General features: G+C 33.7%; 1 protein-coding gene across 1 annotated transcript in view; it reads left to right on the top strand.

Moving 5' to 3' along the window:
* Positions 1 to 18775, top strand: part of ROBO1 (roundabout guidance receptor 1) — a 310713-nt gene that overhangs the window by 43514 nt on the left and 248424 nt on the right. Inside the window, exon 2 of the mRNA XM_061988671.1 lies at positions 639 to 965. Coding sequence (XP_061844655.1) covers positions 639 to 965 — 327 coding nt within the window. The remainder of the gene's footprint in view (positions 1 to 638; positions 966 to 18775) is intronic.

Below are 18775 nucleotides of genomic sequence, written 5' to 3'. Positions count from 1 at the left end.
TTTTAGACTGGAGATAGTAAAAGTTTTATAATGAAAAAATTGCTCTAATTTTTCCTGACATGAGATATGAGAAGCACTCAGACACTTTGTGCATTTGTACTGAACTGCTTCACAAGTGACTAGAAAGAGCCCATAGTAAAAGTGAAATAAAGCAAATTAGTGGGTTCCAGAGATGTTACAGTGACTTACTCTGCAGACTTTGCATGAATTAATGGGCTTTCCAAAAGGTCAAATGAGCTTGACTATGACTTTGTTTTATGAATTAGAGCAGTAACCAGTTTTACTGGTAGAAATGATCTGATGTCTGTGAGTATCCGTAGGATTACTATTTCATAATTCTACCTTTAAAAAAGCGTGTATATGTAACTTGATATAGATGAATAGATCAACATAAAAATGGGTGTGATTTAGGAACATGGTGGTCTAGTTCACTAATATAGATTGTCTGTTAAAAAAATACTCTTGAATGTATTCACTTGAGAGAATCTTGCACACAAAACATTTTTTCAACTTTAAAAACATACTAATAGCTGTTCTTATTAAACCTGTACTATGGGATAATGGTTAAGTAGTTGTATTACAAAACAGTGACTGTACCTAAGAATGATTTCTTAAAGTTTTGTATTTTTATCTTGCAGGCTCCCGTCTTCGTCAAGAAGATTTCCCACCTCGAATTGTCGAACACCCTTCTGATTTAATTGTTTCTAAAGGAGAACCAGCAACTTTAAACTGTAAAGCTGAAGGAAGACCAACCCCCACCATTGAGTGGTACAAGGGGGGAGAGCGAGTGGAAACAGACAAGGATGACCCGCGCTCACACCGCATGCTGCTGCCCAGCGGATCTTTGTTTTTCTTACGCATAGTCCATGGACGCAAGAGTAGGCCAGATGAAGGGGTCTATGTCTGTGTAGCAAGGAATTACCTTGGAGAAGCTGTAAGTCATAATGCATCACTGGAGGTGGCAAGTAAGTACATCCTTTTGTTTGTTTGTTTACACTTTGACAACTGCTTGATTTGATTTACTGGAAGATAAATTGTGAGCTGCCTCTGAAGCATTGACTTAAAAGCCATGAAATTATTTACACAGTTAATTATTACTAATAGAGAAATAGGAAAATAGATAAGTAGTCAGAAGAGGTTCATATCTCTGTAGAAATTTAGACATTTTTTGTACATTCTCACATTCTTCAATGCAATTACACAAAATAAAACAAATGTTAAATAAGCATACTTAATTTCAATTTATAGGTTTTTTTCCTCTTAGATAACCATGCAAAATACAATGTGTAATAGGAGACAGCGTAGCCAGAATTAGAGTGCATTTGTAACTGTTTTTCCACAAATAAACACTAGAAAAAATAATGGCAGATGTAGAAACACTTTTTTTTTCTCAAAGAAGAAGTGGCCCACAAATTGTCTTTTTAGTCCTAAGTGTCTGGCCAACGGAAGGAGAAGTCAAGTATGTTCACATCACTTTGTAATTCTTATCTCTTCCTGTATGCCCTTTAAACTCAACTTATTTTAAAGGAAGAGAGTGTACATGAAAGATTTTTAAGCTTTCATACTGAGGGCCAAGTGTAGGTCAAAAAATACCAGCTTTGAGGTATTGAAGTATGAGATCAAACCTTGTAATTCAAATGTTAGGTATCTATTTTAAGTTGCTTTTATGGGCTTACTCAGTAATCTGTAGCAATTCATCTGGTGTCATGTTAAACTATCTCAGTACTGGTGGAGTCAGTCTTTGAAAAACACTGATCTCTTGTTGACTAAACGATGCTCCTAACTGTTAGATAAGTTAAATGCTACTCTTGGTGTAGAACTTGAGGCGAGCTAGACTTTTGTGACTCTCATAGCAGACAAAGGAAACAGACTACAAATTTGTGGATTTACATGAACTGTTTGCCCAGTTTCATTCGCACTCACAGAAAATCTTTAGGACTTTCACAATTCTTATACTAGAATGACTTAAACATCAAATATAATATAGTTAATACACATGATTAAGATCTATGACCATGATTTTTCCTTGTTACCTCTTTTAGCGATAAAAGTAATTAGTGTCTGGCTAGCTGGAAGTATGCTTATGCAGGAAATGTTTTTGTTCATATTTTCTGTTGATTGTTTGCTCAAAAATGTTATATCCAGTATCTTGCAGGTATAATTTTGAGTGGCTGTTACCACTGAAGAGATTCTGATTAGTGTCTAATTACTGTTGTTCACTTTATAGCATTGATACATTAATTCCTAAAATGAATTTTCATGTGCCGTCCATGCAGCAAAACAGCATGGATGGTTGTACTTATTTCACATTCTTCAGGATTGTGATACAGCTTGAACTAATGTTTGAGATGCATGCAGCAATCTGTTTCTTCCCTTATTTTTCTTAAGAACCCAGAAACTTGAGGTAGACTTCGGTGATTCGTACACTATGGCATGCATCATTTCAACTGATACACAGTTGCTGAGTATGTCACCTCTTGCCTCAAGTCATGTTCTCTTGATCACAGTAGAGTCTGACAGGTTCTGAATGCAAAACACTGATACTACCACATTTTTTAAGAGCCTCTGCCAACACTTATATATACAATATTGTTGTTGTATTGGTGTACAAAAAAAAAAAAAGAATATCTTATTAAAGGAGTCAAAATATACACTGCTAACAATAGTATAGCATTAAATTATTAATCTAGTGCAAAATCACTCCCATCCATTAATTGTCAGAAAATAAATGCCAACAGTGCTGGAAGAGGGGAAAAAAAAACCAAAACAACAAACCTTCATGACAATCTATTTGCAAATAAGATTCATGAGCACAATGGTATACAGTCTTGATCCTATTCCAACAGATTAGAGACAGAATTTTAACAGAAAACAGTACGATTTCAATAGAAAAGCTAGTGATGTGACTGCAAAAACACCAAAACACTTTAACTAGCACAGAAGAAGTGAGGAACAACTAAAGAGTTGAGGGATGATGGAATAAATTTGCATTAAGTTCAAAATCTGTGTATTATACCTGTAATGCTATCCTTGTTATAAAATGTAGCTATATGCACAGTCTTCACCATGATACTGCACATCAGCAAACTGTTTAGATTAGCTTCTCAGTACACCTGTTCTTAGCGAGCACCACAGCATTTACATGTTGTATACATGTTGTCATATACAATTGCTGTTTAAGAAATCTCTGTTATAGTTCAACTTTTATATGTTTACAGAGTAAAACTGCCTTTACTTTGTTCTCATTTATCAAGTACAGAAGATCATTTAGAGTAGTCAGATGCTTTGATGCTGCAAGTTTATCGCCAATTTATCACCTTATTTTCTTCCATCATTTCTTATAGTAACATCACAACTTCAATTAGATAACGTTCCTTCGCTGTTAAGTGAATGTATAGATTTGACTTCAGATTCAGGTTAATACTAAAAATAAATAATGTGTCTTCATACAGATCAATCTTTTTAAATGGTTCCAACACTCATCTTTGAGATAGTCTACAGAGAATTTATCTATGTGATACAGTGATCATCTTCCTTCAGTGCATTGTGCATAGATTCCACAATTGCAAAGAAGGAAATGTTAGAGGGATTTCAAATCTACAAAAATTTCATAAGTGCCCTATATTAAAAGTTGTTTTATATCCTTAAGTACCTGTGTATTTTAAAACCTTAAAAAAACCTCTATAAACTGTATATTTATAAAAATAATCTTAGATGCAATTACCACAATGGGGAAACGACTAAAAATAATAAATAATAAAATTACAAAGAGAGTTTTCCCTCTGCATTGTCCTTTTCTATTCATCAGACTTTCTATGGTGATTTGACAGAGATGTGCAGGTCATCTAATCCAAAGGGTAGTGTGTTTTCTTCTGCAGATCTTTATCTCTGTCATGAAAGTGTTAGTTCTCAATTAATAGCACTGATCATGATCTAAATACCATCTCTTATCAGCAAATGGAATTAAGTCTCTTATTCAGTCTCTGCCACTTGTGACCCTTCTAAAATGTTTGAAGTGTCTACTCGGAGCACTGGGGATTTGTTATACATTTTCCATAATGTTAATTTATATATATAAAAATATAGATTTTTTTTTAATATAAAAAATATATATATGTTTTTGCACCTGTATTTCATGCAATTCTGTGATTATTTCTTTGAAACCATAACCCATCCGTTTTTTAAAAAAGCCTTAAAAACAATATGATCCCTTTGGCTAACGAAGAGTGATATTTTTTCTTAAATCTACAAAATTAATACTTGAACACCCACTGACTATATTTGATTTTATTATGTTGCAGGAGTGATAACTTTCCTATATAAAATAGCCAGCCACTTGGTATTTCAAGAATTAAAGTCTCTCAGACACTTTAGAGACTAGTAAAACTATTCTAAACTACATAGCCCTGTGCAAAATAGCTTTGTAATTTAATTTTACATGACATTTCCTGTATAATTTAGATCTGTATGATAATCATAAATGGGAAGGTTATAAATTTGCATAAATAGGAACTCAGCAGAAAACTGAATTACAAGTCAATTAAATAAGAGATGTAGCTGCTGTTTAATTGGGAGATTTTTTTGCAGTTGGCTGGTTTAATTTGTATTTGAAATGTTATTCCCACAAATTCTCTGAAACGGAGACTCACTGTATGTGTTATAACTTAATCTGCAGTAGAAGAAAGCTTCAGTAGAGTAGCCCAGAAAGGGTATGTGATGGCATATCCAGATAAGTTTGTAGTCATTCTTTAGACTTATGCTTCTACAAGTTCCATTTCCCTCCCTCTTCTTGACTTCCTGAACTTAGCCTTTTGATCACTGGAGACTTACTTAAATTAGCTCCATGTTTTGTTTTTGAGGAATGTAACTGGTTTTGGCTTACTGCCTACCAGTAACATATTCTCCAGTGGTGAAAAGTCCTAACCAACATGAAAAAGGGCATGTCACTGTTGAGATGATACTGAGTATCTATAAATGTCAGCTTTACAGGTGGGAGCACAGAGTGGAACATGTGCTTGATACTCAGAGTAAAGGCTGGAGACTATTCTGGCTATCACATAAACAGTTGGGAAACAAAGGTAACTTTTCACAGTAGAGAAACAACAGCGGTTCTGGAAAAGTAGTAAGTTATCCATTAGCAGATTGTAAGGTGACTGGCTGCCGCTGCTTCATATGTATAAATATATCATGATTTTCTGGTGAATGAATGCACCTGATCAAAACCAGAATCAGTTATTGGTGTGTGATAGTTTGATTCAGTGTTTATTTTTTCTTTTGTTTTCTACCAGTTACTCTTTTTTGAGGAAAACTTCATCTCTGGATCTCGTGAAGTCTGTTATGTAGCATTACATAGAAACCCACCTGTGTTGAGAGTAGCAGCAATATCTGCAGAGATATATTAATCTTTCTTTCTCCACTCTAAAGTTTTTGAGGATGTTGAGAAAAATCAAATGCAAATGAAGTTGGTTCTGTTTGCTGGTCCATGGTTTCATGAGTTTTTCAAATTTTGTTTCTTGGGGAGAGGCTTATTTTGCTTTTGCTATGAAAATTCTAGGATGATTTCTAAAACAACGTTTGTATTCCACTGATGTATAGATTTATTTCTTGAGCAATGCTTATGCAAAAATATTTGTACAGTACATACATATGTATGTTACCTCTTATCTTCAATATCAGGATATTTTACTCTAAATAAGCTGGTGTGTATAAAAAGTTTGCACATATTTATTTTCAATTTACAATACTTTCAAATACTTTCTATATCAGATCCTAGGAATATCCCAGTTATAGACTTGCTATGCCGTGACTCTAAAAAAACCTCATATATTACAGGATTTATATGAAAGATGAGTTACAGCTCTGTTTGCTTAGTGTTTTTAAAACAATCATATTCTTCTCACAATACAAGTCATATTTCTTTGTGTATTATTTTAAGTCATATTTCTTTGTGTATTATTTTAAGTCATATTTCTTTGTGTATTATTTTAATCATATGTTAAGCCTGTATGACATTACATTAGCAGACTTGGCATCCTGAGTGCCATTATATGGCATCAATGTTTGAAGCCATGCTGAAATCAATGAACAAATTTGCAGATTTTTTTACTTGAGCTGTCAATGTCTTGCTGATAAGCAAGTGGCTTATATGCATACAAGTATCCAAATTGTAACAAAATGAATCTCACTTTTACAAGAATCTCATTAAAAAAATCAGGGAAGCTATACCATTGCTTACACAAACAATTATATTAACAATAGTTACTTGAGGCCTTGAAGGTTTTAATAGTAGTGCAGTTGTTAATGCATCTTACCTTGAAGTTGACTCTTTAAATGGTTATTGTGGCTCCATAGTAAGATGGATTTTACTAAAAACATAAGATCATTTAAGAGAAATGTATTTGCAATGAGATCACAGTTCCATGCAAACATGATACTTTTTATAATGTAGTTATCTTTGCTTGAGGAAAGCCGCAACAATAATTTTAGTTACTCTTACAATTAGTGTATAATATTTTCCTTGTTGAAGAACATTGAGAGTCTGAATGTCCATGTAGTCCTTCAAGTCCCCTTCTTAATTTTTGAAGTTAAATAGAGACTTATTTTTACTCTTTGGATATTCTCTTTATTAGCAAACTACTTAGTAACTATGTAACTAAAGTAATTTATTAGTACTCATAGGCAATACCACTAAATGTCATTGCCAGGAGAGCTAGCTGTCCTAAGGAGTCTTCAGAGCAAATGAGAAAATGTGGAGAAACTAAAAAAACCCCCAAACTTATTTGAAACTTATTGTCATATTTCTAGATGCTAGTGTGTGTGTTTGCATACACCTGCTCTCTGTCTTAGGCACGGTAGTATTGTGTCCCTAAAAGTTTGGGAACTGACCCTTCTATTTTTTTTTAATTTCTGTTTTCTGTTAGATGAAAAAGATGTCACATACTGAGTTTGACCTAATGGGAATTACAGATGCTTTGCAAACCTTCTGTATTGTTGTGTTCACTTGTTGAACTTCTTGTCAACCAACACTCCAATCTTCTTTATGAACAGAACTTACCTTTATGCAAGAAATACACACACAGTTCATGTCAAGCTTCAGAGAAGGTGGTTAAATTACTTAAGATGGTTTTATTTGATGGAATCAAGATGTGAAAGCTGATGTTTCTCCCTCACCTCTTACCACAACATAATGAGCTTTTAGAGAAAAAGGGTGTTTGTGACCAGGGATTTTGTCATGATTCTTTCATGTGTAGCTTTGTCATCATTGTAATATATTCTGCAATACACAGTAGGTGACTATTCTACTTTGAAAACTGCTTTGTTGCAGTTCTAAAAATATTTTAACAGTATATAAATGGCATACAGCCAGTGTAGATGTCTTATGGTTTAAAAACACTTTAAATTTCTTTGAACACAGTTAACCATCCTGTGGAAAGGATGGTTTCATCATCGGACTCATTAATTACTGTTGGTAAAATGAAATATCCCCTGTTGTTTTGAAATTCCTTTCACAGATGAAGAAAAGATTGCTACTGAATCTAAAGATGGGTGGTGACTTTCCTGTATTTCATTTTCCTGTGTTAGGGAGCTGCTCAATTAGCTACAAAATTCTTTCTCACTTTGCATTATTTTTAATTAAGATAGAGTCTCCGTGAGTTATTGTTTGTATGATTAGCTGCAATTTTCAGGATACTGTCAGAATTCAAACCACTTTATTTTTATGAATGTGTTGTGGTTGAAGTCGTATTTTATGTGCAATCACTGGTGTGTTAAAAGAATCGGGCAAATAACAGGTTACTCCCTTTCTTCCATTACATGCCAATGATTAAAATACTCTGTATATGTATCAGAATTTTCATCATTTGAGGAATGCAAGGCCTCAGAGGAAAATATATCCTTTACTATTTGTTCTTTTCTTCATTGACCTGAGGAACTAAATATGTTGTTGGCAATATATTGTCATACCAGGCTGTATCATTTTAGTATTGGATGGACCTTAGCAGAAAATTCTGTCTGCTTTAGTGATCCACAGACTTCAGTGACTATGTTTGTGGTATGTGTTAGATAATACCATTACATTTTCTATGCTTCTAACAGCTACTTCATCTGCCGTATGTTCCAATTTTTTACTAGAAAAACTAAGAATTTTATTGTCAAAAGCTGTGCTGAAATTACTTTTAGGACTATTCATTTGTGTGCCATTTTACCATTCGTACCTCATCAGATCAGGGCAAAAATATCTTCAACTTTTGTTGACTAACTTTCAATGTTTGTCATGGTATCTAGTGTTAGCTTTAGTATGATGTTTTTCCTTATCTTCTTGGAGAGGACAGCCCTATTCACTTGTTCGTGGAATTTTGCTACTAGAACCATGATCCATACCGCCACTTCATTAAATGGCTTAACAACTTAGTTTTAACTCCTTATTATTTTCATCTGTGTCGTCTTTTCAGTGGGCCAGTAGACATATGCTGCAGTGCACACTGTAGCTTCTGTTCACTGCTTGATAAACATATGTGAAGAAATCATATTTAGTTACCAATACTTTGATCATATATAGTAACTCAAACCACATTTCTTCTAGAAGCATTAATTTTTTTATATTCCAGTGATGATAGAAGTAATTTCTATGTGTGAACTGCACATAAATTAAGACTCCTTTAGCTTTAAAGGCATTGCCTCATGTCAGTTGTTTCAGATCAAACCTGTTACATGGAATTGGAAACAAACGCACCTGTAGTGAGGATAGCTAAGATTTAGTTGCTTGCCTGGAGACCATTTAGTGGGATATATATTCATGCCAAGTCAAAAGCTGGTCCTATTTATTTACTTGAATAATTTATTTTGCTTTTAGTTCCACCATAGGTTCTGGAACTGCTTTCCAAACTTTGTCAGCAGCAGTGAAGATGCCATAAAAAATTGTTTGGGAAGAGTCTCTCTTCTATTTGTAGGCTACTGAGAATGGATGATAAGTTTCAGAGTATGCTGGTATAGAAGTTCCTACTAGAAATAACTGATTTGCTAGACTCAGATTTTTATATATATATACACATATATATAAACCTGTGTACAGCAAACCTGCTGTTTATGTTGATTACAGTTTTATGTGGTAAAATCTCATAAAAGTTGTGGATGTGTTTTTCTTTCAAGTGTGTGGTTATTTTTAAGATATGACAAAAGATTTTTCTTTTTTGTGTTTTTCATGTATCGCTTTGTTCAAAGACTAGGTTTCTTCAGGTAAGTGTTCACCTTTGCAGAGACAGTAGGGGCAGGAGAAAGAAGAGTTACTCTTTTTTTAAGTATTGCTTGGTGAAGTTTTGATGATTCAGTATTTCCTGTACTCATGAAATTTCCATGTAGGCCAATGGAATTTCCAGAGTTCTTGATTGGTTGATATTGTGGCTACACAGATTACTCTTAAGATGATGAATAATTTAGTAGGTTATGGTGACCATGCTGGGATGGATGATCAAGCAAATAATGTGTTTTGCAGTCTTGCCAGAGATTGCTGTGAAGCTGAGCAAATTCATAAATCAAAGAAAGTGCTGACAGTCTTTCTGTCAAATGATAACGTTGATGGGTAAAAGACTATCTGAAAACTTGAACCTAAGATGAAGAAGGTGCTTAGAACAAGGTGAAAGCTATGTCTTGCAGATTTAGAATCACTAGTCATTAGTTTTTTTAAAATAAAAAAAAAAGAGGTTTGAAAGGCACCACCTTTCCAAGCATGAGTCTGAGATCGATATGTGGGTCACTTTTCTGAATTCAGCCAAACAATTAATTGATACTGAAGCTCTCCTTAGTTTTGCTGTTGCTATTCAAAAGCCTGTGGAAGACAATTCAGACGGTTAACATCAAGTAGAAATACCAGCAAAGGCAGACATCCTAATTATGCAAAGAAGGAAATGGAGGTTTTGATACCAGAGTCTGCTTTCAGTTTCTGATGCATACTCCCTTTTTTGTGGTGATAGATGACATGCTGTTTGATAGGTCTGAAGCCTGTGTGCCTCATGGGCTGTGAAAGATGGGGCCTCAAGGAGAATTCAGAGAGAGCTCCTTGGTAGAAGTTGTAAAGTGAGTTTGGACCATTGAGTGTTTTTCTGGTTGATGAGCTGCTGCTGCTCCAAGTTAGCTTTTCTATGCAGTTTTCAACTAATAGATGTCTAGTATATTTTTTCCACTTTCTGCTTTAAACTCTTGCTCTTTCTTCTCACTACACCCATCTTTCTATAACCCCCATACCCTCAAGATGTCTTGGTAGAATTATATGAAGTGAAGATCATTTGTTTTTTTAAAGTGTTTACATTTTGTAGAAGATATAGGACTTAGACCTGTAGGCAAAAAAGGATGTAGGCAAAAGAATAAAGTCAGACAAGTAAAATGCTAATTAGTATTTTTTATGCGTTGATTGTTCTGATACTTTCTCTCCAGTCTTATATTTTAAAACATGTTTTCCTGAAGTAATGAAAGACTTGCTTCTGAGCTGAATTTGGAGATAAATTTACACTGTGACAATACCATTTTTATGTGTGAATTTAGAACCTTTGGCAAATATCTACTACTGATGTGGTATTTTTTTATTATTATCTTGAACCATCCTTCCCCAGAAAGAATGTATCATGTGTCTAAAATTATGAAGAAATTGATTTTTTTTCTTTTTAGTGTCATGTTAAAAGCTTTCTTAAAACTAATGCTGCTGACAAAGACAGATTTGCATCTTTGTGTTTGTGAGCTGTTTGATGAGAACTGTCTGACTTCACTTGCATCCTGTATTTAAATTGATTTCAGCTGATTGCTTTGAATTTGAAAGAAATTTAATTTGAAAACTGCCCTGTTCCACTCCCTGTGGTACTAGATGCTTCTCTACGTCATCTGTTAAGCAGTGCATAGTCAGCATATGGCTGTTCCTCTCCTATTTAAACTGTTTTCTCCAGAGAAAGAAATTCCCTTTAGACCAGACAGACATCTGCTGACTCTCCTACTAGCAAAGCAACTGAAAAGATATCTTTCCCGTGATTAAAAGAAGTATGTCTGGAGGCGCTTAGTTTTTGTTCAATTAATCAAAGATTAAACACATGTGGACTCTCTAAACCAGGCTCCTTTGTGCTACTATGCTATCAAAAGTGATCGGAGGGAAGCTGTTTGCTAGAGCTATCTTGACTGGAAATGGATATTTTACCTAATCCAGTTCCAGAATTTCACAGTACAGTGGAAAAAAAAAAAAACAAAACACTGAAAAGGAACTATTGTTGCTAATTTATAACATAAAAACATGCCAATTTTTTAAAAAAAAAAAGAAAGAAAAATTGTGAGATACCTTTTTTTTGTGTGTATATATATATATATATATATGTAAATAACTCTTGGGTTTTTTGTTTGGGATTTTTTTTGAAAGTCTTAAGAGTTATGTGACTCTGCTACTTTATACACAGTTACCATGTTGGTGCCTGTAACCAATTCCAGATGCAAAGGCATTCTTGGTTGCTTTTGTTCTTCAGTTCCTATTAGTAAATGCTTTACTGGCAGAAACTGTTTGTCTTGAAAGTCTGATATTCAGCTTAATGCCTTATCCTTACTCAATATTATTATGTTTAAGACTATTTAGAAAAACCTGCAGGTTTTAAAAAAAAAAAAAAGAATAATTTTTCCACCCTAAAGTGGAATATATGGCCTAAAATGCCTCAAGAGTATGACGATAATAATTAAGCAGATTCTTTGAATGCCATGCTGCTTTTAAATTTTTCATCAGACACTAGCAAATCTCTCTCATAGACATCTTTATCTGAAGATAATTTGTTTGGCTCCAGTTTTATTAGTGGAATTAGTTCTTTGGTGTAGTCTGCAAGGTTTTAAAACAGAAAGAACTCCACTGATAATGTGACTTTAAGATATTTTATAAAGCTGTGTCTTTTTCCAGACTAAGCTTTCTAATAAGCATGTTTTTAGTTCATTAAGTGAACAAATTTTCTTCAAAATATATGACAACTTATCTATGTACCACTTTCTGAGTAAACATAAATTAAAATGCAATGGAAAGGTCTGCTCTTTCATAAATAGGCATCAAGCAGCATTCTTGGTAAGACATTCGATCTCACAGCAAAGTTTCCTTGTGAAGATAAACTATACTCATATTGGTAATTACTGAAGAACAGGACAATAAAATATTCAAAACTGCCATCATGGAATTAGCTAGGAACATAAACATTACAAAATTCTCAATATGTAGCTTTTTTAACTATTAATGGGATAAGCCATTCCTTTGTTTATGAAAGGTATAATAGTAGACATTGCAAGTTACTTCATTTTAAAGTGTTAACTGAAGTAATTAGGTTTTAAACCAGAAACAGTCACAATATTCTCTGAAAATAGAATTTAAAAAGCATCATAAAGGCAAGGTAACTTTTGTAAATATTGTTCATGTATAGAAGGAAGAGAATCAATGCATATACTTTGATTACAGTATCTTATCATTGCTTTGTGACTTTTCCTTTTGCAAGAGTACTCTGAAAAGTCTGCACTCCTTTGTTTACATGTGTTGCAAATCAGGTTTTTAAAAGCATTTTATGAATGTTCAAATGTCCCCATAGTTGGGAAGGAATGCATTTTTCTGTTGCAGTTCTCTAGACAGAAAAACTAAGAATGAAATTCTTGGTCTCAGAGGGTCAACAAAGACGTGTTTTAGCCATGGAGAGACTGGGAACTTGCTCACTGTTAATGTTTGTTCCTCACAAGGCTCTTCTTTGTCACTCTATTTTAAAGACTAATTGAAGTCTTTCGTAGCTATATTTTGTACTGCTTATAAATAGCTTTGGAAATCCCTAGCAATGTTCTAAAAATTACTCAGTTCGATGGTGCTGGGATATAAACCAAGCTCTCTAACTTGTAATTTTCAATTTTTCTTATGTGGATTTATTCCTCTAGTGCTGATTCCCTATGGTTATGGGCCACCTTTTTTTTCCTCTCTGCCAGCTGCTCAGGGATTGAATTAATATGTCAAGATGATTGTATATTTAACCCTCTGTTTTCCAGAGAAAGAAGGCTATAAAAGAGAAATTCCTGGTAATATATTGGTGCTGTAGGTGCAAGAGAGCCTGGTACAGGGATACTTGTTTTTTTTACTTGTTTGGTGTGTTTCTGCTGGACTCGGGACTGCTTACAGAAAGTTTAAATTGGTCTGTGGTCTACATCTGAAGATGTCACCAGGCTTTGGTTACTGTCTCTGCCTGTAATTCATCTCAATGGTATCTTGTAAATCCATAGACCACCAAAAGAGCAGGAAACAGATAAAAACAGCAGGTTATGCACTACAGTGTTGCTCAGCAGATTTCATTTAAAAGAAATTTTTTTTTTTTTTTTTTTTTTTAATTCCTCAGCCACCTCTGCCTGTGGGCACTGAACTGCATCAGATCTGCCAATTGAACTTGTGTAGGGAAATGAAATGCTCTGCCCAGTGGCAGAATGTGCCAGTCCCTTAAGGCTCTATGCCTCCTCCCTTTCCTTCCCTCATTGCCTGTTTCTAGGGACTCTTATGTCTGTTTTCAGATAGTAGTATTTGTTGTACCTTCAATTTCAGTTCTTAATGAGCAATCCTTTGTCTCTCTTCTGGATCTCAGGCTTCTGATACTCTTCAGAGTGTAGAAATGGAAATTTGGCAGGGACTTAACCTTGGGTGTGAGTTCTCGGAGCAGCTGCTGCCACGGGTGTATTTGGGAAAGGAAGTCCTCTCACAGGGTCAACTTGGAAAGGCAGCTATGGCTCTGGACTGGAAATAGGATTGTTACCCAAAACAAACCAAGAAATGCTCTTAAGAAGTCCATCGAAACTAGGCATAATTTTGACCATATACTCTTTGCAAAAATTTATGATTTTTTAAACTGTATCTTACTGGTACCTTCTTCCTCTCTGAAAGTGACTGGGGTGTTGTTCCCATCAGTGTCTAGTGCTGACCCACATGCTGATTGTATTATGGCTGAGACTTAAAGCATGGGAAAGTAAATGAAGAGAAATTAAGTCTTTATTCCTGACCTTAATTGTTTGATTTTTTTTCTTTGTCTTTAAATGTTTTGGAGAAATAAAAATTGATTCTTTTGAAGGGTATTAATTTGATTAAGATGATTTGTTGAGACATGTCTTAGTGTGTCTAATGCCTGATGATTACTTGTACCTGACTATTCATACTACAGATGAATGGAAGACACTTCTGCTTGAGTAGAAATCATATCTGAAATCTATACGAACAATGGGAATAAATATTCACAAGTAGGCTCTTCTAAAAGCGGAGCAGTGTCAAATATTGGAACAAGTGACATTACTTTTTTTTGATAGCAGTGGAAACAAATCAATTGAATGGAACATTAAAGCATGTCAGCGTTCATGTAAATTCAGTTGTTTTAAGTAGTAAACACTTTAGGTAACGTGGCATTTCTTGTGTTGATCTATAGAATATGTACACTACAGTTTTTTTAAAGAAGTTTAATTAAACATACATGTGTTCTGTATTATATAGATTTCATGCATATCTCAATCGAAAAAAGTCTGCACATTCAAAGCTAGTAATTTTATACATAGATAAACTCTACCTTAATAAAATTCAAAATACATTTTCAGTTATTGCATGCATTAAAGGTCTTTTATGAGCATGTGCAGTTTATTTTTGTGTCTTAGATTTACAGTATCATCTAAAAAGGAAGTGATATGGCTGCCATAAAAAGTTATGGTAGGCTTTGCAGCTATAGTGTTTGAAGCACTGATAGGGAAATGGCAGAGGTTTCACCTTGCTGAGGAAGTTCAAGGTCTAATTGGAAATGAGAGAGGTACTACAAGAAGAATCAGGAACAAATAATGCTATACTAGGACTAACTAGAGAAAAATAAATACTCTTTCTCAAAGAGGATTTAATAAAAAATACATTGGAAAATACCACCTGAAAGCTCTCACCCTTTTTATGGATAGAAATAATGTTAATGCTGCCAGATGTTGTGTTATGGTGTGGAGAAGTAAGCTTTATGGTGATGAGAATGTAATTGTTTCTTTGTGAAAGCAGTAAAATATAAAGTAAGATGATCTCTTTTGGTAGAGTTTTTTTCCAAAGTATTGTAAAGCATGCAATTTCAGTGATGCTAAAGATGATCAAAGTACCCTAATTCTTTGTCATTTTGTTTATAAAATGGTAAGGATTGATAGTGATATGAAATAAGACTTGTTAACTGATAAAAATATCTGTAATACAATTTATAATTAAAAGTGATGATAAATATGATGGTAGCATGTGGAGATTGTGAGGACCTTTAATTCCAGTGAAGGTTAAAGAGATTTTGTTTGCAAAGGATTTTTTTAATTAGCTATTTTTGTTAATTATTTTATGTCTTGTGATGGAGACATCTTTTTCAGGCTTTGCACATTACTTTGGAAATACTCAATTTTCTATTTATTGGTGAAACATTTTGTTATTTAGGAAAGTTGGCTTTGTGGTGTGATTGTAAGCACCTGAACTTTTTCATTAGTGGAATGGAGGCCGAATTCCTGCAGTTCTATGTATATTATTTGTAATGCGAGAGACATGGATTCTTGTTGTTAAGTATATATGGGTTCCAGTTTACAATGAAGTGCAAAAAGAATGTAGGTGAGAAGAAAACTGAGTTCCGTGCAGTCTCATGTGCGGACATATCGTTTTGTTTATGAGTGGAGACAGTTCTCTTTATATCCAATAACTTTTAAATTATTTGCATATTTTCTGATATATGGGAACCAGAAATACAGTGAATTTTTTTTTCCTATTTAGTTAAAATTGGAAAACCCTAATGTGAATTATTATAGTTGATTTTAATGTTGAGGAGAATATTTTCCTTTTATCCATGGAATCCTGTACCCAACTTTTACATCAGCCTTGGGCATGCTTGCAGTCAAACAGCTGTTAATCTCTTACTGCTATCTTATTTGTCCTCTGTAGGCCTAGTGATCTTGAGAAACTCATCTGTCCTTAAAGACACTTTCATTTGTATTTTTCTTTATATATTTTTCTTCCTCCAACTGAGGTTTATCTCAACATGATTTATATTAAATTAGTCTGTATAAATAGACTGGTACAGAGGCTACGAAGTAGGTCTCAGTTTGGTCTTGAATATTTGCAAAAGAAATAAAAATAAATTAACTAAGAATGATAGCTTTGTCTACACCAAAGTTCAATGAAATTACTGCATGTATGTTTTTAACACACATCAAGATGATATTGGTAATTGCAGAGGTAGTATTACATCAGATGAGTGGGCTTTTTGTTACCTTATGTGGGCCATAACCACCTCTATTACATGGTACGCTGACACGTTGACAGTTTCCTTAAGCAACAGATATACCTGCTGGTAGTGCATTGCTTGGTTACTTAGCTTGTTTACTTGTCTTTGTCAAGTTCAGTGTAATTTTTGATAGCATCAGACAGCATTTAATAAGCTAGGCAATTAAGATGGCTAGCAAAACATCCTAGCTACTTTCTATTCTGTGGTTTTACAATGGTCAGCTCTGGCCTGTTCTGTGCTTTGTGAATCACTGGTAAAAACGTGAAATCATATAAGTTAATACTCTCAATATTTACAGTACTTATCACGTGTCTTTGAAGTGTTTTTTCCCCTCTTTGAAGGAAAATTATATATGTAGGTATAACATGAATATTAAATATGTCAAACATTTGCACATATGAATGTACAGCAGTAAGTAATAGTACTAAAAACATTAGATGATGTCTTTCATGATTTTTCTAGAATGCAAATAATACCATAAAATAATTTCCATTTGGCCTTGCTGTCTTAAATGACAAATTCATTAGTATTTAAAATAAAATGAAATATACATTGGAACATATTATTAGCTGTTCAAAAAATAACACAACTTGCTTTTATTTTCAGGATTGTCTACGTTATGTCTTTGGGTAGGCAGTACTGCAAGAGTAGAACTGGCCTAAGAGGAAATAAAAAACTGAGTCTGTTAAAGGAGTTGCGTCAGGGAAACCACACTGTATGTGTGTTGTGTTACCCTGAACTAGGATAATTTTTCCACTTTGACCTCAGTCTAATGTGTATCTAGAGAGACCCATGGCCATATAGAAATATCTTTGTACAGGAGTTCTATTTAACAAAAACTCTGCTTTTTTCACTACTTTAAGGTCAAAATGTCAGATGAGTCTGTATTGACAAGTTATTGAGGCAGGTTAGCCATTCTGCTAGGGCAGCTTTACTGGCATTTATAAATTAAATTCACAGTATTGCTTATTGTAGTTTTTAAGGAAAACTGAAGTAAAATATTTTCAGTGACTTTTCAGGATTCCAAGTAGAAGATTGGTAGAAACAAGAAACAAGTTCCAAAACTAAAGAGTAACAGGTGTTTATATATAGTCCATGATTTTTTTTTAAAGAGTTCTACCAGGTTTTCTCCATTGATGTTATTAAATGTATTAACTGTAAAAGACAAGATTGTTAGTTTACAGAGTGAAGTGGTTCCTGTTTTAGATGAGCTGAAACCTAGTTAATGAGAAAACTTCAACAAAGCCATTAATATTCTTGTTGCAGGTACAGTTAAGATTTATTTTTTCAGTGTTTTCCTTCTCTCATTTATTGTTTAATGATCTCTGTTAGATCAAAAGTTGTAGTTCCAGTAACTGTGAAGTAGTTTAATTTGGAAATATTTGGGTAGAGAGATTGTAAAAATTAATACAAATTTTTTAAATCATTTTAATAATGTTTTACTTTCTTGTCATCTATTTACTTGCAATTTGGAAGGTCAATGAAAAAGTCCCTTGGACTACAAAGATAAGCATTGTGTTCATTGCCTTTTTTTCCTCACTACAAAGATACTGAATCATGTTAAAATCATATTAAATAAAATTTCTACTGTGATACTAGGGCTTATGAGTTTGAGCAGAGTTTTCCAGTTGAACAAGAGAAATGTTGATGTTTTAAAGTGATATTCCTCTCTTCTCCTAATTTGCAGTCATGAATTTCTCAGTTCATTTTAGGTAAAGATGAACTTTTAGGTCTTGTTCGGTTTTTTTTTGGTTTTTTTTTTCTCTTAATATTTCAATGTTTTTGAGATGCCCAATATTCTCAACAGAAAAGTACAGTTTCTTGTAGAAGGTGGTCTTCCTTGACTGTACTCTTTCAGACTTCTAAGCTCAAAGATACTCCTTGAAGGCATGTCAGTTATTCTATACAGCTGGTAATGTGTTCTTTTTAAAAAATACAGAACCTACAATAAAAATTAAATTAAACATAGATTTAAAGAGTGTGTCAGTTTTGTTTGGTTTACATTTCAAACAAACATATATTCTCACTGAGGCTTTTACAGAGATTGGTTGTACTAGCTAGAGAAGATGATTTGTTAGCCTGAGTGACCTTGGATGTTTTTTGCCTTCGTGAACATGGTTGAATATTGTTGCCTAGTGTGCATGAAAGTTTTCTTTATGTTTGATCAGAACAATAGTTGAATTACTAAATTTTTAATAGAAAATAAACTTATAAATACTTTTACTAATATGATCGTTCAAAGATGTGTATTTAGTGGAGTGTTGTTTCTAAAACAACACTCAAAATCACTGTGGTTGGAAGGTTCCTCTGGAGAACATCTAGTCCAACCCCCTCCTCAAAGCTGTCAGCTTTTAATCATATGGAAAGAGTTCAAAATAATGTCAGTGCCAAACTATGTCTGAGTTTATAAGAGAAAGTAGTAGATTTCATGTTGTTATAAATCTAATGCAATAAAATATCTCTCTTAACTGTTACTCCTAGCTTAT

This window comes from Colius striatus, chromosome 1, assembly GCF_028858725.1.
Source record: "Colius striatus isolate bColStr4 chromosome 1, bColStr4.1.hap1, whole genome shotgun sequence".
NCBI classification, from domain to species: Eukaryota; Metazoa; Chordata; class Aves; order Coliiformes; family Coliidae; genus Colius; species Colius striatus.
Note: the sequence above shows the minus strand (reverse complement) of the source record. Positions and strands in the feature narration are given on the sequence as shown.